Genomic DNA, 25,975 nt, shown 5'->3' with positions numbered 1-25,975 from the left:
ACTTCATCCCCCAGTGCCCTCAGATCTGTGGTGGATCTCATCAGGTCCCACCTTCAGGTTCCTTACATGGTCTCAAAACTGATCTCCCACTGCAGGTGGTTCTTTATTCTCCCAGTCCCTGCCTTTGCCTGCTGTGACTCGGGTGCTGTGCCTGGAGCACTCACCAGTGAAGACCAAGGCAAGAAAGACCAAGCCAAAAAAATACCTTCTGCATGCCCCATGTAACCAGCTCTCCCATTTCCTTCCAGAGAGGGTCCACATTTTCCCTGGTCTTCCTTTTATAACCAGTGTGCCTAGAGAAGCTTTTCTTGTTGCTTTAATTCTATCAGCAGAGCTGAGACACATCCCAAACCGCAGCCACAGACCTCTAGCAGGCTAAAGCAGAGCTGATGAATATGGAATCACTGAAAATGTAATTTTCCAAGAGCTCCTCTCAGGAGAATGAGGCAACACAACCGTCTCCACTTTCGTCATTGCCAAGACATCTCCTGAGACCTCGGCTTGCACATAAAGGCCACCAGACCATCTCCAAGCCCTGCTTCATTAAATCTTCCACCTGCACCCATCTCCTGGGTGGCAGTGTGACCAGAAACAGGTACCACTGCCCTGCCCCTCCTGGAATCACCTCCTGTTGCTGCGTTTGTCACAAGCACAAAACATTATCTGGTATGGAAACGACAGCATTCATCCAACTCGCTGCAACTGCATTCCAGTCCTGACTCCTGAGTTGTGTAACTCACTGGTGCTCTGACAGGGAATCTAAGTCTGGCTTACAGCACCAATCCAACCTCACTGTGACGCAGAAGTGAGGTGCCCATCTTGCTCCAACTCAGCCCTGGGGCTGGAGAGCTTTGAGAAGCCCCAAATGCACCCAGCAGATGTTACCTTGGGGAGTGTCATAGTCATCAGATCTGCTCCTCTTCTAAGCTTGGCCCAACCCAATTCACTCCAGACAGATCATGCTAATGTTCTCCCTGCTTGAAAAAATCCTTTCTCTGAAGAGCTGGTATTAATTACTTCAATTCAGCTGTGAACTGTGAGACTGAGCTACAGAAAATGGCTCAAAACCTGTCTGTACAGGGAAGAAACCTGGTGGTGACTGGGACACCACTGCTGGGCACTGCTGTGCTGCTGGATCTGCAGGTCACTCAGTACCAGACAGTTAATCCTGCAATGCTTGCCAGCAGCAGTCAGGTAGTTATCTTGGAGATGAGGTCATTCCAAATGCTGTGGAGCAGGGAGAGAGAGGTTCTTTCTGCAGTATGAGTATTTCTGGAAGAATATTTACAATTCCCAGCACAGAAACTGCAGGTGCCTCCTTAATTTCCAGCAGGGCAGTGCTGGAGTGGGAGTGGGGCTGTCAGCACCCTCAGCCAGGGCAGTGGGCAGTTGGCTGGGGAATCCCACTGCTCCTGAAGGGCTGTGTGGAGGGGAGGCTCTGGAGGGTCGGATAACTGTGCTGGCAAGGTCAGCCTGGCCATACAAAGCTGGCACAGCACGCTCTCCTCCCACAGCCAGATCAAGCAGTGCCTCAAGGACACCTCTGGGCTCACCTCCACCTTTCCGTGCTTCCCCAAGGCTGCTGACAAACCTGGGACACTGGCTCCAATTTCCCAGAGCTCTTCAGAGCTCCTGACTGAAATAAATGGTGTTTTTATGTGAATTCCCCTCTCATTTTCTCCTTTGTTCCCAATAGCCATGGGATCTATTTCCAGGCAGGCTCCTGTGCTAACCAGAGCAGGAGCTCTCTAAAAAGCTGCCAGCTCAGGTGTGCTTCAGCTGGAGCACCCAATCCTGCCAAAATCCAGCAGAGAGATTTCAACATGCAGAAATCTTTGGCTCCCTGGGGACCACTGCATCCATTCTTGCTACTGGGCACAGACACATTTGCTATTCATGAGCAGTTCCCCACTGGTGGAGCCCACATGGTTCCCAACCATGTCTCCCTGGTTTTCCACACACAGGGCAGGGCTGGGAGATCCCTGCATCACTGGGACAAGAGCCAGGCTCATGGGGAGGCAGTGCAAGCAGAGCAGTCCAGCACTGGGACTGTTCAGACCATCCTCCCGCTGGCCTGCACGGCATTTCCCACATGCCACGGGGTTCCTGTGAAAGCCACTCTTAAAATACACACCAAATTATTGTCAGAGTATTAATTGCATACACATATAGCTCAGGATGGCGTAGAGACATTTCTGGGGAAGGTGCATGAATTTAGTACGACTATAAATGACTCTACTAATAAACCCTATCCAATTACACCAGCTGAAAGGTAGATCACATAAACTTGGCTTAACCTGGCTTGGGAGAGCCCTCTAATTACCTGGCTTTCAATCAGTGCTCTGACATGAATACACAGAAGTCTGCCATGTGGTCACTGCAAGCAAAACACTGGAGCCTGGCAATTAAGAGCTTCTTTTTTAAATTCCATTTGTGTTTCTAAGAGTCAGACCGCAAAGATTCGAGTTTTCAGAGGACAGCTGTAAAGCTGTGAAAGGTTTTTAATGGACAAAGTGCTGTTAGCTGTTAACAGTAATTATCCAGCACTTCCAGAACGCTTTTCATTGGAGAGCTCCATGTGCCTCTTAAATAATGTTCCCTGACAGATAACACAGAGCAGGAGAATGAGCTCTGCAACAGGCAATAAGCTGAGTCACAGAAAGATGCAGTGACTTGGATATGGCCAGGCAGGAGGCAGGGCTGCTGCAGCAGGGCTACAGCACAGTGCTCTCCTCCAGAGCCACGAGCAGCCACTGCTGGAAGCTTGTGCGAGATGTAGATAAAGAGCAAACACATATTTGTCTTCTGCACTTAATTCTGCTGCATCCTGATGAATCCTGCTCCTGCACCAGCCTCTGAAGTCATGGTGGGGGCGTGAACAAGCAGAGAGCCACTGAGTACCAGGGGAGAGAGCTCTGCCATGCCAGGCCCATTCCAGACACGCTCCCCCTGCCCAGCCCCTTCCCACCCCGCCAGGAGCATTTCCAGCCTCTCCCTCCACAATCCACAAGCCCAGGCCCTCAGGGTGGGTTTTGCCATTTGCACCACTACATCAGAGGGACTGAGGCAGGTTTCTCTGACCTCTCTGCATGTGCCTCCACCCAGCTGGAGCTGAAGACTAGAGCAGAAGAGAAGGACATCCCTCAGCTGCCCACCTTCAGGGCAGTCTGTCCTGACCCTCCCATGCACAATCAGACCCTCCTGTCGTACCTTTGTTTAAGGGGGAGTTTTCCAGCCCTTTTTTCCTCTTCCTCCAACCTCCTGCGAGCTTCTTCCAGCTGGGTGAGAGGGTTGGGGGCCGGGTTGGGCGGCATGGTAGGATCTTGGATGAAGGGGTGAGAAGGCTGGACGACGTTCCGGAGCTGGGCACTGACCCACGGATGCACCGCGACGGGTCGCTCGATGGAGAGGGGCCGGACCATGTCGTGGGACAGCTGCTTCTTAGCACCTGAAGAGCTGCACAAACACAAAGGTTTTACATGGACCACCAGGACACTCTGAACAGGCACACAGCCATTCCCAGATGGACCTGCTGCTGGACACAGACACAACTGGGGAAGCTCCTCACAGCACGGCTTCCGAGGGAGAGGGGAGCAACATCAAAGTCTAGAGAAGATTTGAGGACAGAAAGTCCTGAGACATCAGGGTGAGCAGCTCAACTCTGACACAAACCTCACAGCTGTGTGTAAGGGCTCTCATCAATCCACAGTACATAAAAATAAACCCAGCAAAAGGCAGTTCCACAGTTTGTGACATTCCCCCAGAAGATGCCCTGTGCTACCATACACTGGTCAGCATCCCCAGGGAAGGGGGATCCTTCTCCTGCTCCAGGGGCAGAACTTGCTGCCTGACTTCCTGGTGGCCTGGCACTGCCCATGGCCCTGGCACTCAGGCCCAGCTGCCAGCAGTGCAACCTGCCCTGGCTTCTACTGTCATCCTTCAGAAAAAAAAGAGTCCTTATAGCCCCTGAGCAATCCTCAAACTCCAAAGGCTCTAAACCCTTGGTGTTGTGGATTCTTGCCTTCCCAGGATGTGCAGGAGCAAGGCTGACATGCCTTGTGCAGGGGATGCAATACAACAGCATGAAGACCCCTCTCTCTGCCAGCCCTTACCCATGGTTTGTTTTCTTATGCCTGCTGATCTCCTTCTCTCCTTCTATGATCCACTGAAGGATCTTCTGGTTTCTCTCCACGTCTTCAGGAGATCCTGGCATCTCATAGTTGGCACCATCACTTTTCCCTGAATCAGTCTTCTTAACATTCCTTTTGGAGAGCAGACTCGCTTTCCCACTGCAAGAACAAAGCTTGAGACATCAGTGCTTTGCCTGAGCCAAACCACTGTGGGCCGGGGCAGAAGATGGACATGTCTGTCTCCAGACACCTCCCACAGCCCCCTGCTCTACCAAGGCTCAAACCAACCATGCTGCAGTTTAACCTAAGAGCAAGACTGGCTAGACCTGGGCACAGCAACTTCTCTGCCCGGTCACTTGTGGGGAAAGGGAGCTTCTCCTCTGGACAGACAAGTCACAACCCTGTGGCAAGATCTGCCACAAGAAGGGTTGTGGCAGGTTAAACCCCCAGCTCTTTGCTCAGGGCAGGAGGTTCATCCTGGAGCTGCAATCCAATGGCTGCCTCTCCATGCCTGACCACTGCTTGAAACCTGGGTCCTTCCTATCTCCCCCCAGCTTCACTGATACCCCAAACTCTGACCTGCCATGCACAGCATTCGCTCCTCACCCTGATCTGAACCGAGGTTTCACATTGTGGTGGAAGATCACATCCCAGCAGGGTGGGCTGCCTTCCATGGGCAAGCCCTGCCAGCTTGCACACTGTAGCCAGAGGGGTGCCAGGCAGCAGCCCACACTCTGACTACACCTTTGGCTGCAGCAAAGGCTCCTACAGGAACCCCATGGCCCCTTGCCCACACATGCGTGGCCATGTGCCCAGCTGAGCAGCCCCAGGCACAGGAGGCCGTGCAGAATTCCCCTGTGCACAGCCTGCAATTTCATGGGACCCCCACTGTCCTAACCACCCACCCATAGGACCTCTCTCCAGCACATATAAGAAAAATAACCTAACCACTAGAGAGGAGAAACAGGCCCTTACATAGCTTTGCTGATTTTTCTGGGAAAAAGCCTGGAGAGGGGTTGCTGCAGATCTACAAAGGCAGGGCAAGCTGACATCTTCTCTGCTTCTCCCCACACAAGGATTAGTGGGTACCAAATGAAACTCTGTAGCAGCAGGTTCAGTGCAAACAGAAAAAATAAGCCTTTTTCTGCAGGTTGTCATCAACCCACAGACACAATCGTGAGGGGCTGGGGGGACAGCAACCCAGATGGGTTCAACAAGGAGCCAGAGAAATCACAAGAGACTGCAGGCTGCCAAACAAGACCACTTGGATGCAAACCCTGGTCCTGTGAAGCTCCTAATCTAAGGACTGCCAGGAACTGGGAGTTTGTGCCAGGGGAAGGACAACTCTGAGTGTGTCCTATTACAATGCCATTAAATATATGCTGTAGTTGCTGCTAGAAGGAAGTCTTTTGTCTAGATGGGGCTTTGCTTTGGTCCAGCATGGCCATGTCCAACTCTGATGAAGCAACAGCCCTTTCCCCACTGAAACAGGGCAGATTTAACTGCTTCTCCCTCCTGGAGAGCCTCTGCACTCTGCCTCCCTCCTGCCAGCCTGGAAAGCTGGTCCTGTCTGCTGCAGACCCAGCCTCCTGCCTTCATAAGACCCCAAATCCACAGCTTTGGGGAGCCAAACACACTCAAGGTGAGCACAACTTTCCCCTGTGGCTGCTCCATCCCCATCCCTCATCCTGGGCAGCCCTGAGCTTCACTCCCACCTTTGCAGTCATATAGTAACAGGACCAGCAAAATCTGCTGCAGCAGAGGAGCTCTGCCCTCTCCCTGCAGCATGGAGGGGATGGAGGAATTCAAACAGCCAAGGGAAGATGGACAGCAGTCCATGAAGCAGCAAAATGGCTTTTCTGGGCAGAGGTTGCCCTAGCCTGGAGAACACCCCCTTGGGACAGGCTGCCATGGCAGCACTGCAGCACTCAGTGCTTTGTTGGGAGGAGAAGGGGGCCCTTCTGGGGAAGGGGTTAGGCCTTGCAATAAGGAGGGGGGTTTGTCCTCTCATAAACACCTTAAGAAACCTGTTTCTGTTACCCAAACTTCGAGACACAGCCCTAACATGCAGCTCCTGGTCCATGGAGAAGCAGACCAGCACCTGCAATTCCTAAGCACCTCCACTGCTTTAAGGAGCAGAAAACCTACTTTATAACCAGGCCACTAAAAATCCTGGTTAGAAGGTGTCTTTCAGCACGAGATCACAGAGATAAAAACGGGTCTCATAAGGGTTATTGGGGCATATACATTTCTGAAGGGTATGAGCAGTGGAAGGCCCTCAAACCATGTCCCAGCATAAGGTTTCCCCAAAAAAATGTGGTTCAAACACTGTTTCATCTACATGCTACAGCCTCCCTAGAGAAGCCATGGCTTTGGGAATCCCGTTGGATGTTCCTTGACTCACCTGTAGCCTAAAGAGTCCATGGGGACAGGGGCCATGCCCAAGTTTTCACTGTAGTTTCTTGACTTTGTTGCATAGTTATGTGAATCTACATTCCAAGCAAAGCTGTTCTGCACTCGCTGCGTGGCCTCGGCCTCGATCTGCTCTTTTGGTTTCATCATGCTGTGGTGATGGATGTGGTGGTAGACATGTTTATGGTGGTACAAGTTAGCTGCATCCTGCTTCATTCCTGATTTTGTTGCGTGCTTGCCATGCCCCGGAGGAATTGTTCCCAGTGTCCCTGACACCTTTCCTAAGTGGCCGCTCTCCGGGGACCGTGGTTTAGGAGAGTGACGGCCGGGCCCTGGGGACTGGCAGCCTGGTGTTTTCATCACACGCTGGACGTGTTCATCCAGGATGCTTTCGGGGTTTTCCTCGTGGGCATCTCTCATCTGCACCCCAGCACAGCCCATCTCAGCGTAGCGAGGAGCAAAGTGATGGAAGGCTTGGGCGGAAGGCATCTTGTGGCTAATGACCGAGGGACCAGAAGAGATATCTGCATCCTCACCTTCTTCCTCCTGCAAGAAACACAGGGACAATCATGGAATGACAGCAGCGTGGTGGAAGGGGTCTCTAGTCCCACCTTCTACTTGGAGCAGGACTGCTGCCAACCTTCGGGTTAGGCCTGGTTTAATCCAGCCAGATCTTGAAAATCTTCAAGATGGAGATCCACCACCCCTCTGGAGACCTGTCCCAGACTGACAGAAAACTTCCAGTGCTCAAGCCAAGCCTCTGCAGTCTGGCTGTCACTGAGCAGAGCAGCTCAGGTCTCTGTACCTGCCTTCTGAACCATCATTAGCAACATTCTCCACGCACTCCCCAAGGAGACTGAGGTGAGCTCTGACAGGTAGCCCACACATCACAACCAGGGATACAGACACAGCTTTCTGACCAGCCTAACAACTCAATCAGGCACAAGAGCAGGCAGAACCTTACTAAAAACCTCTCCAAGTCCCCTGAAGGTGGTTCTGTAACAACCAGCAGCGGAAACACAAGTTACTGCACTGCACTTGTGACTTCCCACGTGCCTTTGGTAAGGCACCGCTTCAAAGCACATCAGATAAACCCAGAGCTACAGGATATGTGGCAAATCAGTTCTGAGTCAGGTGAGATGGGGGGGGGGGGGGGGGAGAGGGGAGTTCTCACCCAAATGACTATTTCACAAGGCAAAGCCAAGAGTGGGCTGCAACAGGAGGGGGCAAGTGAAGGTCGACAGCTGCATGAACGGTTTTGAAAATCAAACATTGATTTCTCCCGGGCATGCTAAGGCTGGAGTGAAACACTTCACGCAGATGAAGAAATGGGTTGGAAGTAACTGCTTGTTCTTGCAGTTCACGCTGGTCTAGGACACGCTGTTAGCGACTCTTAAGTCCTTGCCAGGAAGAATTAAACTCCTCCATGCTGACAGCCACAGTTTTGATGCTGACGAACTACTTTACGCTCCAACATAAACTCAGATATTTATGAAGTTTCTTTATTGGAAGTCAGGATTCCTATTTGTTTTAATTACATAAGCAGGATTCCAGCGAGCCCTTTAATCCTGCTCTCTTTTCCTCCTTTGGCACAGTAAAGTTGCAGCACAGGGTATCTCTGCCCTGCCAGATAAATGCATCTGCTGGAAAACACTGACTCCCATCAGCTTTGCCTGTCAGATGCCATCATCCATCACTTGCTAACCAGCTTCAAAGTTTCAGCTGCCAACCACACAAGAAAGTAAATAACAGACTTCCTCCCACTGTCACACCTGGGGGTTCAGACCTGGAGCAGGGACAATGGCAGGCTTTGAAAGTGCCAAAGGTGTGGGTGCTGCAAGCCTGGGGTGTGACATGATGCTGGTGTCTGGAGGGGACACATCACCTTCTAACAGATCACTTTGAAGAACTTCAGAGGCACCTTTCATCTACAGCCACTGCAGCCTGCCCTGGACACTGAGCTCAGGACAAGAAATGAGGAAGTCTGTCCTGACTAAACCCCTGCCACTGGGGTGAGCATTTGTTAGCAGTTTATGATAACCCAAATATATGCTCAGCACTTGGGAGGCTTTTGGGGCTGGTACCTCTCAGGTTTTAAACACCAGCTAACATTTCCTGAGGAACAGCAGTATGACCTTCCTGCTCAGAGCCAGAGCTCTGGCAGTGCTGTCACACCAGAGCAGGGTGGCACGAGGGTGGTCCAGTCAAATGGGTGTCTGGAATTTGGGAAATCCTCTGGCTGCCTGGAACTGCATTCTCTATGTGGATTTTTGCTTCAAGACTGAGTTCAGGGTGGGCTAAGGGGAGGAAAGGGATGCCTTGGCTCTCTCAGTTCACCTTCGCTCAGCTCATTTGTGTCACTGAGCAGATCTGGACCCCAAGCAGGACCACAGGCAGGAGCAGGTGGTGTTGGGGTGGGTGATGTGCAGGCAGGCCCTGGGGACCACCCCCAGCACTGGCCTCAGCCTCACATCAGGTAGGAGAGCCCCAACAGTGAGACAATGGCAGTAATGAAGGAGTTGGGGTGCCTATCCCGAGCTGTCATGTCTCCTTGAGCTGGGCAAAGGTTCCAGTCAAGGCTACAGGTATCAGTTCTGCTGAAATCTTTTCACCTGCTCAGTCTGCAGTGAAAAAACTACATGTGTGGTGTGGGCTCTGGAGCCGTGTTTTGGCATTTCACTGTGGTGAGCTGGGCAGAGCCTGGAACAGAGCTGGGCAAAGCCTGGCAATGAGCTGGGCAAAGCTTGGAGGTGAGTTGGGCACAGCCTGGCAGTGAGCAGAGCCTCAGGGAGGGTGGGGAACCCCGGGTCCCATAACCACTAGATGGTGCTTTGTTGACATAATATTGCCAGAAAGCTCTTCCAGCAGCTCCCAAGGCAGCGGCAGCCAGAGACGCAGCTCCAACTTTGCTGACTGTCTGCTGAGCTATTTTTACTCTCCAGCAAGGCTGGGGGTGCCCTTCCCTTTGAATTAAGAGGCTGAGAGCTGCACTGATGAGCTATGGGCAAGCAATACCTCGCTGCAAACCTCCTCTGCCTTCTCCCAGTCCCACCCATTCCCGACCTGCTGCAGGTTGGGAAGGCAAAGCAGCTCTGCTAAGCACCAGTGCCTGTTCCATCATCATGCAAACCATTTCCCTCTCTAGCCAAGCAATGTTTTATATTCAAATAGTGAGAATCTCAGCAGTGGCTTTGCTTCCCCTGGCTTGTTTTTCATGTGCTCAGTTCAGACAGAGCATGATCTGATACTGATCTGTACATGATACTGCAGCTTCCCTGCATGGATGTGAGGTTGAAGTGTCTCAATAATATGGGAAAAAACAATATCCTCTAATCCTCTCTCACACTGATCAGAGTAATTAATTAATTCAGAGTTTGGTTTTTTGGTAAAACAGAAATCTGTCAGACTTTTCAGTAAAAGGCATTTGGTTTCAAAATCAGATGCCTCCTCTCGATGTTACTGCATGATGTGGCTTTGAAAGGGAACCTGCAGGCAGCTCAGTATGGAGGAGAAAAATTCTTTCTTCCTAGCTTTTGCAAAATATTTCCAGCCTCTCTGCTAAGCTGATAACTACCTGGTGTGACTAACACTCGTGGTTTTCCCTGTGCTGCTGTGCAGTGAGCCATGCAGACCCACGAAGAGGTTACCCTGTAGTCTGGTGTTCAGGTCATAGAAAAAAGCCCCGTGATCTATCAGGATTCCAGCTCTCCCTCTTGCTGATACCAGCAGCTCCTGCACCTTAAGTGCTGACCTAAAAAAGCTACAATTGCTTACTCTGAGTTTTTCCTGAATGGCTAATGCCAGATGCCAGCCAGTCAATGAAATACATTCTGGAGACAGCAAAGAGGTTTAATATATAGCATTAGTGGGAGTCCTGGGCTTAAAAATAGATTAAGTCACACGAAAATGTGTTTAAACAGACTTGAATATATTCTCTGGCACATAGGTATTTGCTGATTTTATGGTATTGCTACTGGCAGCTTCTTCAAGGAGGCAGAGGGCTGGAATAATGTAGTTCAGTACAGGTGGGGGCTGCAACAGAGCCATGGGACGAAGAGAAAGAGAGCTCTAAGACTTAGCAGAAAATGCTGCTGGTTACATTGGCTTTGTCTAGAAAGCAACAGTCACCAGACAGGACAATAGTGCAATTCCAGAAGAACAGGAATCTAATCACAAAACAGCACCTCTGTGGCCTGTTCTTACTGGATGGGGAGCTTGTTGGATGGGGAGATGCCTGGAGCTGGAGGGGGCCTTACAGATCCTTCTGCCTTCCTCAGTTCTCTGCATTTGAAATGCAGATGGGATTTAAAGGGAACACCACAACCTACAGCTCTTTTCTGTTTAAAGAGCTACTAGATGAACATTTTAACATACTCCAGTGGGGCTGAAGGTTCTTTCCTGAAGTCCCAGGGGCTCAACTTCCCTGAAAGCACAGAGCCAACCAAGCCAGGCACCAACACCTCTGCTTTAAGGGAGAGCTGCAGGTTACTGAGCACAGAACCTTTGCCTCAGGGCCATGGCAGCTATTAACTGCAGAGACTCACAATTTCATCACACAGGGCTGCAGTTACACCGACACCAGTGACATTCAGTAACACCACAGCGTCCTCTGAAATCTCTCCTGTATCCCCAGCACAAGATGGAGTGTCTCAGAAGAAAAAATATGGTGTGAATACTGCTGAACAGGGGTCTCGCACAGGTAATACCACATGACCAGCACCTCACTCTTCACCTTTTGGAGCTTGTTGTGGAGCTTAAGGCTTTGAACACTTCCCATGGTTCACCTAACAAGTCCTCAAGCTCTGAAGGGCCCCAGAAGTACCAGGGCTCACAGCACTCAGTGCCACTGGCTGGGTATCCCCAGCCACCCCTGTGCAGTCAATGGGTTTCTTTACCCAGGAGACACATCAGATCAATTCCAAGTTTTCTAGGGATGTGTTAAGACACTGAGAGGCAGAACCCTTTTGGTTGTGGAAGAAACAGCCTGATAGCAGACACAAACACCTCCAAGCACAACATTCACCTGCCCTCTGGTTACCATTTGTGGAGGAAATAGGGATCACACGAGACCTCCCAGGGAAAGGTGAACCCCTGCTACACAGTCCCCATCCTAGCATGGGAGGGACTGCTCACAAAGTCAGGAGAGTCAGGGTGCCAAAGAAGGTGATGGAGAGCATCCATAACCCCTAACTTATGGCAGAAGTGGGCACTGCTGTGCCATGGCTGTATCTTACACAGGGAGGGAGCACTGGAGCTCACAGAGCCCTGCATGGACAGAGGGACAGCACCGTGAAAGCTCCTGGGGCAACAGGAGCCTCCAAGAGCCCCGTGTAAGTGCTGACCGTGGCAGTGGAGCAGGGAACTGGTCACTCCAGTTGCTTTCACAGCAGCTGAAAGCTCCCTGTGGTACAAAGTAGCCTCCCAGGCTGGCAGAGGAGGCAGGAAGGTTACTGACCGCTCGAACGCGTTTCAGGCGCTCCTCTAATTTCTCCTCCGCTTCACGTTCCTTCTGTACTTCCTCCAGACGATTGATCAGTTCTGCAGCAAACTTCTCTGGTTCCACATGGATATCCTTTGGCATTCGGTACGTACGCTGCAGGGAGAGCACACCAGGGGTTAGCACAAGATGCCTGAAAAATCACACGTTTAGTTGGAAGGCTTTGATAACTGGAAATGCCGGTCGTTCCGGTGGGGAGTGAGTGGAGGGAGGACAGGCTGGCAGGCACTGAGGTGCAGCCCAGGACCTGGGGGCTGGAATCTGAGCCACCTCCACGAGCTCCCTGGCTGGCACCAGCTCCACACACCTCCCCACGTAAGGGAAAGGTTTTCTGGAGCCACAATTCAACAAGTTTTTTTGGCACCAAATTCCACTTAGGGATGGATGTGCTTGGTTTTCTCCCAATGCACACAGGGTCAACAGGAATATCCTGGTCTCAAAGGGTGGGAAAAAGATGTACAGACCTCTCAACCACTCAAAAATCCTGTTCATAGCAGTTATGCTTTCACTTGGATAGGAAGGAGGACTCTGGTGCACACTTACTCAGTTTATCCCAGGAGGATCAGTGTATGCCAGTCAACCTCTGCCAAACAGCCCCTATTCCCACAAAGCATCCTCTCCTCCTGGAGGATCCTGCAGGATTGCATCTCAGCTCTTCAGAGCCATGCAACGATTCCCTGCTGGCTTTATCAATACAGCACCATTACAAGCACAGATGCCATTTTACTGCTTGCTCTGGGTGAATAAATGAATATTTATGGCAGTTCAAGGGCATTTTTGATTCCTTATGCTGAGTTACTTCGTCCTGAAATTCCTGAGCTCTGGGATAAGAAGTTTGTGAAGTATGAAGCTATCAGCTGCTGTATTTCCCCCCTCATTTTCATCCCTCCTGCAGTATTTTGTTAAAGTATTAGAAACAATGAAATGACACAGCAGAGATAAAAATTTAATTTGGAGGAAAAATAGTTGGAAAATTCAGCAGCACAAAACCCTGCATTCAAATGTTACAATACCAACATGAGAGTAAATATACACTCTATAGGACCAGAGATAAAACTAAATGTGAAGACATAATTCACAGCAAAAGAACAAATGCAGTATCAGAAGCAGACACGGAGCTTGAAAACTTTAAAGGAGGATGAGAGACCACCCGAATTTATCCCAGACCAGCCAAAAGATCAAAGCAAAAGACTAAAATACTGCTTTGCCTCAAAACCTGACAGAAGTATGCAAATCATCTTGGCTTTGCTGTCTCTGCCAGCGGCTGAGTGGAAGGCAGGGAAGAAAACCAGCAGCAGTAAGTACCCACTGATGGCACCAAGGAGCTGAAGGCATCTTTCATGACACCCCAGCTGGGTTGCAGAGGTCCCAATTAAAGCACTGCTTGTTTTGTTTGCCAAGAGGAATTGGTCTTCCTGACCCTGCCCAGCAAATCTCAATCCCAGTGACCCATCTGAGCTGGGAGTAGCCTCCACCAGCCATCCCTTCATCCATGTATGGAGCCACTGGAGAGGGCACAGCACGTGTGAGCTACCAGGTGGCTCCCACCCTGGGATGACATCTTTGCTGCCACCAGGACCTCCAGTCCTGCAAATCAAATTAAAAAAAACCCAAAATTGCAGATGAAGATTTTCACCAACAAAAATGTTTAGCCTTGAAATGCTGGCACAGGGGCTGAAGCAGCACCCTTCATCTTTGTGTTGTCCAGAAATGGGCCCCAGATGTGGCCCAGCACGGGAGAAGATGTGGCAGAGCTGGTTCCTGCTCTGTTACTCCCTGAGGAGCTTCCAGGATCCAAGTGATCTCTCTCTGTTCCCCGGCACAGCCTGGGGAGCACTTTGGGCTAAGGGAGCTGCTTTCTTCAGAAACCCCAAACCCATGACCACCCTCCATCCACCTCATGAGGCTGCACCAGCAGTTCCCAAGGAGGGAAATCCCTCTCTTGCCTGACAAGTCACAGCCTGTGGAGTGAGGTGCTCCTTCCCTCCTGCCACCTCAGACATGCCAACTCTCCCTGCGGTTGTTTATACGACAGCAGCACCAAGCCCTGCTCCGTTAGACACTTAATGAGCCTAATGAGAGGCAGCTCGGAGCTCAGCAGTTACAGTCTCAGGTCTCCCTGTTGCAGCTACCACAGAGAGGCACAACTGGGAAAGGATTCCTCTTTAATTTCATTGCCCCTGATGCAATGCAGCATCCCAAACCAAAGTCTCTCCTGAGCCTCTGGCAAGAGTGGGTGCAAAGGCTGTTTGGAAACCTGAGTGTGCAAGTCCTGTCACAGGAAGATGCTTCCCTGCAGGCCCAGCAACGCTTAAGGACCACAGCTCTGTCTCTGACGAGGATCTGAAGACATCTGGAATCACTGCTGTATCCAGGGAACTCAAGATGAGATGATTCTGGTCTTTTACAACAAATACCTCAGCATTTTTATCCAGAGGCTCTCAAAGGCTGGAGATGACTGAAGCTCAACTACAGAAATTACAATAATCGAAACCAAGAATCTTTAGGATAAACTAATTACCCTCTGTCTTCAAAAAAGCTGCTGCACCTGCAAAACCCACTGCCCTGTCCTTGGAGCTTCCCACTCAGCACAACAGCTTGCAGAGGGCCTCAGCAGCCTGTTGGAGGGTGCAAATGCAGCCCCCTCTGTGCAGCCATCTCTGCAAGGGTCTCCCTGAGCATCCAAGTTCAGTGCAGCTGGAATGAACCTCACTTCACCCCACGGATACCAGTTGTCTGTGCCCTACATTGTCCTGGTGGGTACCCTTAAGGGTGGCTCAGAGAGCTGGGAAGCAGGAAGCTCTAAGGATGAGCCACAGAGACTTCCCCAAAACTAACAGTATTGCAGAATAATGGATGCAAATTCCCTGCACTGAAACAATACAGAAAATTGCTGAGTGCTCTCTCTGTCTCCCTGGACAGCAAATATGGATTGCACTGACCTGGTTCAAAAAGACAACGAAGTGTTTGAAACTTTTATCAAAAGACAGGCCTGACTTCAGAAGGGAAACATGGGAGACACGCTCCATCAACAACCAGCCAGGCTGAGCATGTGCCCAGAGCAGGATCCTTCAGGGCTTCAGGATTTTGAACCTGCCTCCAGATTCCCACGGGCATACAGAGTCCTGCCAAGGGAGTCGTAAATAGGCTGTTTATTCTTCTGAAATCAGAAGGGCTCCAAATGCTTTTGTTCCAAGTCAAGGATGCAGTAAGGTTTAGGAGGATCAAGCCCTCCAGTCTGTACCAGAATGAGATCTCTGGACATTCTGAATCAACAATTCAGAAAGGAAATATTCAGTTTTAAAGAACTGCTTATTTATAGCTGTTTTCCCTATTGTTTTATTTAATGACCTACCTACTTCTATTTAATGCCACTAGTTAGATAGGTCTGTCCAGAACCAAACCACACTGAGATGGGGAGGCTGCACAGGACAACAGATGGGAGGCTGAATGCCAGGTGGACTGCCAAAAAACAAATTGCTTGAACTGGTCTGGATGGAGCAACCTTTCCTCGTGACAGCTCTGAAGAAGGAGTACCTATCACCAGAACAATGTCCTTGGCACATGAAGTGCCTGAAGCTCTGGTACCTTAGGGAAGAAGTAGCCTGTTAAGAACATGTGAGAGATCCCAGCTCTCCAGTAGTTCCACTTAGCTCTCACATTTTCTCCTTCTTTTCTTGGAGCTGATGGAGTGGGAATTGCATAGATTTTGCTCCATGAGGTAGGTGCAGGTCTGGGTTTTGATGGATTTCACCCTCCCTGAGAAACTGAGGTTTGAGGACCAAGTTGCACATCAGAACACACCAGCACCCAAAATGTGTGGTTCTGCCATGATCTCTGTGTGAAAAGGCTGAAGGGGAAGAATCTCACTGCGGTTTGCAGGTTCCCTTCGGGAAGAGTCAACCTCAACTGCTCTGAGACAGAACAGGCAGACTTCCAAAATTATATTGGGTAGAGGTCCCTCACCACCCCCAGGATCCATGGGCTGGGCTGAACCATTTCTCACAGATCTGAACAGGCCAAGGAATTCTGTGCTGGTAAATCTCCCTCTTCTACAGGAGGTTTGATGCCTCCGTGATGCCTGAGGGGCTGATGTTAGATCACAAGTCAGTCTTGGAAATGAAAAGACAGCAGGGTAGAGAAGACACAAGCAAAGAACTTCTGAACCTCCTTATCTCTTAGATTGGTACATTCCTCTGTGAGGTAAGTTTTTAATGGATAAATGGTGTTCCCATACCAGAAACACTTGTGGCAGAGCTCATGGTTACCCGGATTTCAGCATCCACTTTAGCAGCATTCAGGGATTAGCAAGGAGTCCCACTGCTGCAAGGCATTTGAGGGAAATGGCATAAAACAGCCAGTGAGAATTCCAAGCAGGTTCCCAACTCGCAGGAGCAGAAATCTCATTTAGCTGTAGTTATCCAGGCAGCACGAGACCAGGCTCCTCCTGTGAGCTCCCCACTTGTGCAGCACAGCAGAGTGGTCACTCACAACCTTCTCAAGAACACTACAGAAGCCACCTTGCAGGATCCTTGATTGTGGGGCAGGACAGAAGAGCTCCTGCCCGATGATCAAGTTACAGCAACAGCATCACAAAATGGCTTCTTGCAGTTCAACCAACCAAATCCCAAGTCTTAATGCTTGAGGATGGATTTTCTGAGTTTGCTGTGGAAAAGGAGGATCTCCCATCCTCTCCTGGGAATGGATGAATGCCAGAGCTGGGGTAAATACAGGGTATTTACAGGTACAGCTCTACATTCTCTGGGCTTTCTCCCTTCCTTTGAGAATTTGCTTGCTCTTTCCTTCCTTGGTGCTCCAAGACTCTGCTTAAATCCAAGAGATGGAAAACCACATGAAAGCAACACTCACTCACTGCGTAATGGGTTCCTGCCAGAGGCACAAAACAGGCACCCACTGCATTCCTGGGCAGAGAGCCACTTCAAAGAACACAACTTTTCCAAACTTAGAGCACTGGTGAGTTGGTAAGTGTGGAAGATGTGAGCTGGTAAGTGTGGAAGATGCAGATCACAGCCATTCACACAACTCCTGCTGCAGAGCAGGGCATCCTACATACCCAGCACATGCTGTCGTTACTTGGAGGCAGCACGGCTGGTGGAACTGGTGAGCAGTCTCCTATGAACATGTAATCACTGCAGTTTATAGCTGCTGGACCTCACTACAAGGGCTGCTATTAAAAGCAAGAGAAGTCCTTTCAGAATTTTGCATAATAGCCCCGTAAGTCATTTGTCAGGGAACAGTAAGGACTCCTGAAATGACTTTCGGAAGTAGGAGGTTCTCTATTATCAGTAGGAAAACATGCCGTGCATTCTGCAGGCACTATCAGCATGGACTCTGCCTACACTGGGTAGATATGAGTCCATAAAGACCTTCACTCAGAGGTTGTGATTTCGTCACTGCCACACGTTAAAAAGCAGTTAAGCCCCGGGTCCAGCCTGCTTTAGCCACGGGCTGTGAGACAGCCCAACCACCGGCTTCGGAAAGCAACACTTGAAGGAACATTTGCATGGCTCCTTGCTAATTGGACAGCCCAACCACCGGCTTCGGAAAGCAACACTTGAAGGAACATTTGCATGGCTCCTTGCTAATTGGGGCCCTTTAATTCAATCAGCCTGTAGTTAGAGGTGAATTTTAAAGAGTAACTTTATAACATTTCACACTGGTGTTGTCAAAACACATTGTCTAATTACCTTCTCCTTTCTTGGCTGATTGATAAGCAAGGGCAGAGCAGTGCCTCTCTGAAGTCGATGCCAATTCTGTGTCAGTAATTGGCTGGCAGGAGGTGCCAGAGTGTCTGAAGTAAACTTTTATTCCCTGGAGAAAGACTAGAACTAACTCGACTTCTCAGTCCTCTGCTCCCATATAAATATGTGTCAAGATGCCTTTTTCCCTGGGACTTAAAATTACAGTGCAGAACCTAATGGGAACAGTGGATGTTTCACAGAAAAATCCTTGTTGAAGCATCTGTGTGTAGTTTAGGAAGAATATGTAACTCTAAAAGAGTGTGTAGGTAAATAGGATAATATGAAAATTTATAAGCAGCAGGTGGCCAATTTAAACCTTGTTTCCCCCCCCTCCCTTTTTAAACTGGTTTCCAAAAAGGTCGATAAAATTTAATGCTAAGTAAAACTAATTAGCCTGCAAGGAACTGCTGCTGGAATGACACTTATTCAGTTCAACAAAAGAAATGTTTGGCAGATGGAAGTTCGTTAAAGCAGAGCTCACTATACATATTTAATGCTCCAAACTCTGAGTTTATAACCTGCAGTTCATCGAGGCATTGCCAGTGCACACCATCAACAGAAAGCCACTATTATTTTTATCCAAAAGGTAAAGCCACTGACAAGCTTTGAAGTCGGAGAATATTCACTCAGTAGTTCCCACTGTTGGGGAACAGCAACAACAATAACAACAAAAAATAAAGGCCAAGCTTTCAAACTTCAACTCTAACAAAGCCATGCTTACAGTAAAAATGGCATCAAGTGAAATAAAAAGGCACCCAGCCAGCCTTTTCAACAGCAACCACACTGTGAAAGCAACTGTGTGAAAAGAGAGGTGACTGAGCAAGGATGGCTATGAGCGTCCACAGCCAGGGCTTTTATTGTCAACCCAGTGATCAAAGCACAGGAGACCCTCTTAAATCTAAGGAAAATAATCTAATTTAAAAGGCAAAACAAAGAGTGGTGGTTTTGGTGTGGTGTTTTTTTTTTTTTTTAAATCAGATTAAAACAAGGGTGTATTTCTGCTGGTATTGTGCTGCTTTGAGCAGGCAGGATGAGAACAGCTGCGTCAAGTTTGAAGGCACTTCTGGAAAAAGCAGATGGAGGCTTTTTTTCTCCCTATTTGATTTGTGCTGGAGTCCAGCTGTCCAAAGGGGAAAGAAGCACCTCTATTCCCTACTAGATATTAAATGTCACCTGTAACTTCCCACAAAAAGAAAACAGTAACAAGCAGAGCCGCAGATGGGGATGCAGAGCCCTGGCAGTCGTGCTCATCTTCCAAAAGCTGTTTGCTTACCTGGAGCAACCAAGTGTCAGACAAATGAGATACTTAGGCCTGCACCTTCTTTGCTCTCCTGCCTTGTAACCCCAGGTGAGCTTTCCTGAGTCCCTGAGAACAGGTTACAGCTCCCTTTGGCTGCTCAGGGCAGAAATACTGCTGGGGACTGTTGCATTTCTCCCCAACTGACCTTGGCTGAGACCTACATCAGCCTCCATGGCCAACAGCCTGCTACACCTTCCACAAACACCTCCAGTTCACCCGAGGGCACGTACCCTGCTTGCAGGTAAATGCCAGCCAGTGCTGCCATTCTCATCCAGGAGAAACAGCCAGCTACTGCCTGAATGGTGAAGAAAAAGGTTGTGTTTTGGGCAGCCCTGCACGGTGAGTTTGGCAGAAGGCTCCCAAATCCTTTCTTAGCACGTTGTTTAAAATTAATACAGTGCTAAAGGGGGTTAAACTCCAGCACAAGCAGAGCAACTGCCCACTCCAGATCTCACATATTTTGCATATTTACCTCTGGGAAGGAGATAGTGCTACTTACAGGAATGTGAGGTAGTGGCACGCGTCCATTTGCTTTGGCACTTTCTTGCATCTCTCTGCGATGCTGCTTTCGGAGTCTGTACGGTGGGATCCCATCTCTGCCGGAACAAAACAACAACAGGCCCTGCTTCAGTGCCTTTCTCCAGCACATTTCTGTCACTCACACCTCGCTGACACAGAGTGGCAGGTAGGAAAGCCCTTTATGTTTGAGGAAGGTTTTACATGCCCAGAGCAAGAGGAATCTGTGTGGGGAACGATGCTTGTCCAGTTGCCCACACCAATGACACTCTGGCCCTGGGGGCTGGGGGCACTTACACAGCATCCACCAGGAGCAGAGCAAGGCAGAACTCCTGCAACTGCTGCCCAAGGCAGAGGGCAGGGAGAAGGACTTGGACTGCATCCTGGTACCTTTTATAGTTGGTTGCTTTCTATAAAGAGCCTGTAATGTACACATTAAACCACAGGGCAGGCTAGGAGAGGGGGGAGAAGGAGGAGTGGGAGCTCAGTGAGCATCTACTCCAAGGGGAATTTGGTCAGGGAACAAGGTATATATTTTTAAGAGAGCGTGACAGCTTCTCAAATGGCTTATCAAAGCAAAAGGGTAGGCTCCACTGCTCCCAAGGCAAGCTCTAGCTCAGTCTGAAATTATGGGCTTGATACTGAAGTTACTGTGGGGAAGAACCCAGCCCTCTCCCCAGAGGAGGCTGGGCAAGGTTAGGAAGGGATGCCCAACTGAACCACCTCCGTTTGGGTTTGTGCCTGTGCTGGAAAAGCAGGTGAGGGAGGTCTCTGCAGGGGAAGGAGACACTGCTGGCCACAGTCCTCGGTCCTGACAGACTGGGAGTGTGGTCCATGGCTCTGCCATGAGCCTGGGTACACATGGGTCCCAGCAACAGGGTGTCAGCGGGTCAGAGGCACCAGGCTTTGCTAAGCACCCCAAAAGGCAAAGCATCACTGGATGAGTGTGATTTCAGGCAAAGGAAAGAAACACATTTTTGTTCTCACCATTGACACCACTCTGCTCACACCCCGGGACAAAAATGTGAGTGGATCCCAGTTATGAGAGGACACAAGACCCATCCTTGGTGACATTGGGCTATTTGGGGAAAAAACAACAAATGCAAACCCAAATGCCAGCCTGGAGCTTGGCAATTTGGAGCTTTCCTTTTTTATTTTTCATATCTCTGATTCAGCAGAAGAAACTGCCTGAAACGGCAGTGTAGTGCCACAGAAATGGGTGGAAACAAATGGAGGGATTTGGTAAATCCCAGGTACCAAATAACTTCCATGTACAGGAATTGTCTCCTGCCAACCCTGCACCCCTCTGAGCTGTGCAAACCAGCCAGTCCCCACACATCTCACAACAACAAGATATTTGAACAAGCCAAATGTCCTTAGCACCTACCCCCCTGCCCAGCTGCTTCTCAAAAAAACCCAAACAGTTTCACCAGCACATTTTTAAAGTCAAGATGCCATTTGGCAAGAGAAAGACAATCTACTGCGGTGTTTTGCCTGCAAACCTACTGAGTTTCAAGCAGCAGCCTGTGTGAGGATGGCCACCATCAGCTCTCATTCCCATTCCCATCGTGCTGGCTCCCTGGAAATGTTGGTGCGGGCAGAGTCGCCACCAAATTACATGAGCAGAATATATTTTCATGCAGCAACCCAGGCATTCAAAATGAAACGCCATTAAAACAAAATAAAACCCGTGATTAATGACAACTGCTTTTTAGTAGGAAGACAAATGAGAGAACAGAAAATGAGCCAGGCTAATTACAGCTCTGGAGAGTGGCTGCAGGTAATGCGAGAGGAGGAAGAGCATGTTGGGAGCACCACCTTCCCTGTGCCCAGAGTGACACGGCTCAGGAGCAGGGCAATTTCCCCACACTCTGCTGTACCAACAGGGGTTACTGCACCAACAGGGGTTACTGCAGTGTTCATCAGGCCTCATTTTCTTTAATGAGAAAGCTCCATCTGAACTTAAGACTCACAACAGTTACAGAGTTTCACCGCATCGCGAAGGGGCTTTTTCTGGATTAATGGCAACAAAACAACTGGCAGTTTTTAGAGGAGAAACAAAAGCCAGGGGGATTATTTTAGCCATCGCTGGTCGGCATCAATAGACAACATTTCAGCTTAACCACTGCACAAAACCCGGGCGCCAGAACACAACTCGCACGCTAAAGCCGTGCGGCCATTCGCGGGGAAAGCGGCATTATGTTAGAAAGTGCAATTTTTCTTTCTTTCTCTCTCTCCCCTTTTTTTTTTAATTCTCCCCAGCAGCAGTCCCAGCGGAAAGAGCGACTTTTGTTCCCAGCACAGTAGCGAAAGGCTGATAATGGCCTCTAATCTATCCGGCTTCAAACACATGTTCAGCCCCGCTGTGCTGCCTTTGATGTCATTTTAACTAGATTCCCCAATGCCACCTCTGAACTTGGAACATTCCTTCGTTCAATGTACTGTGCCAACTCAACCAGAGGAAGCAAATTCAAAGATAAGCACTTTAATTTTATCCCAACAAAACCGTATTCAATAGATGGGGGGAAAGCAAGGAAAACCAATACCGTACTTTTGTTTTCCTTTTGTCAGGTAGCTTGCTTTGAGATATTTTCAATAGATAGAGAGAAATAATATATATATATATATATATATAAAAAAAATCAAAACTTTTTTAGAGTACATCTACTTTTAAAATAAAACTTTCTCAAACTGTTTTTCCCTGTTTCACCACGTGATTTTCTTTAGCACCAGAAAACTCAGTGCTGAAGTGCAAGGGGGGAAGAAGAGTATTTCTATCATTTATTTAATGATAATGTAATTGGTTTGCTGTTGGGGAAATGTGGAGGCTTCCTCCCCTCTCCAAACTGATCTGGCAAGAGCCTCTGGTGAGCAGGGAAGTCTGGCTGTGGCTCTGCAGCTGGACTCTTCTAAGAAGAGCTGCCTTTGCTCCTCTGTAGACACCCTCCAAACCCAACCATTACACCTAACATTGGAAATCATCGTTTGGGATCTTTTAAATTAAAAAGCTGTTAAACTTGTTAAAATACAGCAGAACTCAGCTTAATTCTGGACCACTGGCCACAGGACAGACAGGAAACAAATCCACAGTGAAACTGGTATTTTCTACCAACTACTCTTACCAAAGCACCTCCAGTCACGCGAGAGACCTTTCTCACATAAAAGCAGCCCCATGGGAAAATCACCAGGCATTTTGGCCAAAAGGCAGTCATCCAAGGAATAACAGTTAATTTACAAGGCTTTTGAAGGAATAACTACTGTCCTAAACCCCTTTGCTCTGGGGAATGGCCATCCTCACTCTGGAGCAGGTTTGACTGGAAGCGGGGAAGGAGCATCCCTCTGGCCAAGCCCATAGGCACTAAGGGCTTCCCAAGTGCCCTGGGGGAAGCCAAAGCTGTCTCCCAACCAAGATAAGCCAGGACACATGATAAGACCCAGAGGAAGGAGTATTGTTTAGCTGGAGCACAACAAAGGGCTAAAGAGGAGATATTACCTCCTGTTTACCACTGTAAGGTCTTGCAGAAATCAAGATAGATATGGATCTAAGGTATTTCTGCATCTGAATTGGAACATCATATGGCAATTTAATGCATTTCAGCTGCTTCCTGTTGCCTTCCTACCTACAGTTGCCTCAATTTGCCTCAAGCATCTCTGTTGTGACATCCCCTTCTACCCACAGGCTGCCTCCTCCACTTGGGAAAGATGCTATCCCCATGCAGGGTTACCTGAGACAGCAAGAGCAGTTTAGGACTGTGCTGGAAATGCTGCTGCAAGGCTGGGGCAGGCTCTGAGCAGCCCAGGGGGAGGTAGAGCCCCAAGGACCCTCCACTGAACAGCAGCAGTGAACGGCTCGGCCCCACCTGCCGGGCCAGAGCTCGCCGGAGCCTCTCGCCGTGTCCTCCCCAGACCTTGCCTCCACACAGACCAGCTAAAACAACACAGCTGCCCTGCCGATTGTAAAAACAGGTTTCAGCAGAGAGGACTGGAGCTGTTTTGCCTGCCAGGGCAGAGGAATTCCTATGACACAGGAAGACTGAGAAATAATCAGCAGAACGCAGGCGTTTAAGAGCAATGTTTTTTAAGCCACTCAAAAAGCAAAGTACTCCGACGGGGACTGATAACACATTCGTTATATAAATTCAACCCATTCCAATAATATTTTCCAGAAAGACATGCTGTTGAAAGCTGGTCTTTCAGGTTTGTAGCTGGTATCACAGCTTTACAACCCCTTTGGTGGGCTGGGTACTCCCGAAAAGTCTGTGCCTGCCTCCCTTCGCCCCAGCTCAGGAGCCCAGACAGGCAGAGCATCACTCAGGTCTTTGCCTTGGGATCACACCCCACTCATGTGCTGCCTTGGAGCACAAGCCAGATTTCTTCACTATTAAGCATGACTGCTGTATGTAAACAGCACACAGAGGGAAGAACCTCACTCATCAGCAAACGAGGCTTTTATTGCCATTTTCCTCAGAGGAGGCCTAAATTCAAAGCACGGAGACATGTAAGTCTTGTCAAGCAGCAGGAGGCCCTTCTTTAACTTCATCTGGTTGTTCTTCATTTTTGCTGCCTTGAGCAGTTCTGCAAAAATTCCTTTGAAACTCAGGAGGCAGATAGGTTCAGCAATGCCATGTAAGAACCGAATAAAATCTGGTGCTGGAGTTTTAAAGCACGTAATGAAGAGCAAGTGCTCTGAAAACAGGCAGAGCCTTTGTAAGCCAAAGGTCAAGGTTGTACATCCAGAATCCCAATTTGGGGATCATTCTGCAAGCATCCAGTCTGAGATGCATCGAAAGAAAGATCACAGGTTTACCCTTGTGGTGTTACTTAAAATGAACCATTAAGACTGGGTTAATTAGTAGCAGAAGGCAGCGCGTGTAGTGGTGGTAATTAAAGTCCTAGAAGCAGACTATGGAGGGCATAGGAGGAATAAAATGCCTAAAGGAAAAAGGAGCATAGGATGGCCAATCAGAAATTATTCTGTCTGTAAAAGAAACAAACTATGGCTACTAAAATAAAAATTAGGAGAGTGAAGAACTCTGGTATAAATGATCACAACTTATCGCAGGTATAACCGTCAGAGCAGCCCCATGAGCCTGCTGGACAAGTGGAAAAGGAAGTGCTAAAAGCTAATTAATTTTGAAGAGTTCTTACATCTGTCTCTCCTGATAGCAAGAAGTTACAAGACCCCTGATAGTTTCAGAGCACTCCTCCATATAAATTGATGAATATGAAGAATTGCAGAACGATGTGGCAGAGCAGCTGGATTTGTATCAAATGGAGCCTTTAATTAGTGGCCCTCTACAGTGTTCTGTCCTGGGGGCATCCTCCTCTTCCCAGGCCCCTTTGGACAAGGTCTGCCTCCTCCATTTGCAGCATGACATGGATAAGGAGCGAGGGGCTGGTGTCAGGGTGCAGAATGGACTCATAGATGCTCCTACAGGGTCCCAAGCCTCCGTGGAGCCAGAGAAAAACCAGACATTCCTGACTCACCACCCCAGACACAGAAACCCCCTCACCACCGTCCCACGGTATGAACTGAGGGCAGGTGGGGAACTGTTGCAACACCCATTAACAATTTCTATGGCACAGGCTGGAAAGTTTCTCCAACAAGGTCTGACAGCTCCTGACATTCACAGTGACACTAAATGAGCCTCTTGGAGGACTCTGTGTTTACAGCACTGCCATTAATAAAACCCTCTCCTAATTCTGTAAACCTGTCATCTTTCACCTGAAGAATCAAAGGGTTTCTACTCTACAGAAAGACACTTTGCATTTGCACTACTAAAAAACAGACCAAACAGCGAATATTTTCCCCCAAATCCTTTTTTTTTTCTATCACAGAGATGCAGTGGCAATGAAATCTCAAAAACCCTTTTTTCTCCCTTTGCAGACCACCCTTAAGGCAGGTGTCTCGTGGGTGAGATACAGAGTGCTGTCATGAGGGGCAGAAAGAGAAAAAAACAGAAAAGATTTGTCTGGGGCTTATTGGCACAAGTTGTGTTAAAGCACAGTGGTCACCAGACAAACTAGAACTGGTCAGTCACCAATCCTACTGAAGAGCAATTGCAGACTGAGCAGAGTTACTCCATTTGGAGTCCAGTCAATCTGTGTCCAGTTCTGGTCTCTGGAGATGTGGAGCTCCTGGAGCCAGTCCAGTGGAGGGCAACAAAGGTGATGAAGGGACTGGAGCATCTCTCTCGTGAGGAAAAGCTGAGGGAGCTGGGGCTGCTCAGCCTTGAGAAGAGACACTGAGAGGGGACCTCATCCATGTCTGCCAGTATCTGCAGGGAGGTGTCAGAGGGTAGACCAGGCTCTGCTCTGTGGTGCTGAGCAATAGGACAAGAGGCAATGGGCAGAAACC

The 25,975-nt window shown here is 49.1% G+C and overlaps 1 protein-coding gene across 1 annotated transcript in view; it reads right to left on the bottom strand.

Annotated features, from left to right (window-relative positions):
- AXIN1 (axin 1) overlaps window positions 1-25,975 on the bottom strand; it is a 69,292-nt gene that overhangs the window by 3,409 nt on the left and 39,908 nt on the right. Inside the window, exons 3-7 of the mRNA XM_029957893.1 lie at window positions 19,601-19,697; window positions 11,998-12,135; window positions 6,535-7,088; window positions 4,113-4,289; window positions 3,211-3,456 (exon numbers count right to left, since the gene is read on the bottom strand). Coding sequence (XP_029813753.1) covers window positions 3,211-3,456; window positions 4,113-4,289; window positions 6,535-7,088; window positions 11,998-12,135; window positions 19,601-19,697 — 1,212 coding nt within the window. The remainder of the gene's footprint in view (window positions 1-3,210; window positions 3,457-4,112; window positions 4,290-6,534; window positions 7,089-11,997; window positions 12,136-19,600; window positions 19,698-25,975) is intronic.

Source organism: Manacus vitellinus, unplaced genomic scaffold (genome assembly GCF_001715985.3).
Source record: "Manacus vitellinus isolate BGI_N305 unplaced genomic scaffold, ASM171598v3 scaffold_12_pilon, whole genome shotgun sequence".
Taxonomy (NCBI): domain Eukaryota; kingdom Metazoa; phylum Chordata; class Aves; order Passeriformes; family Pipridae; genus Manacus; species Manacus vitellinus.
Note: the sequence above shows the minus strand (reverse complement) of the source record. Positions and strands in the feature narration are given on the sequence as shown.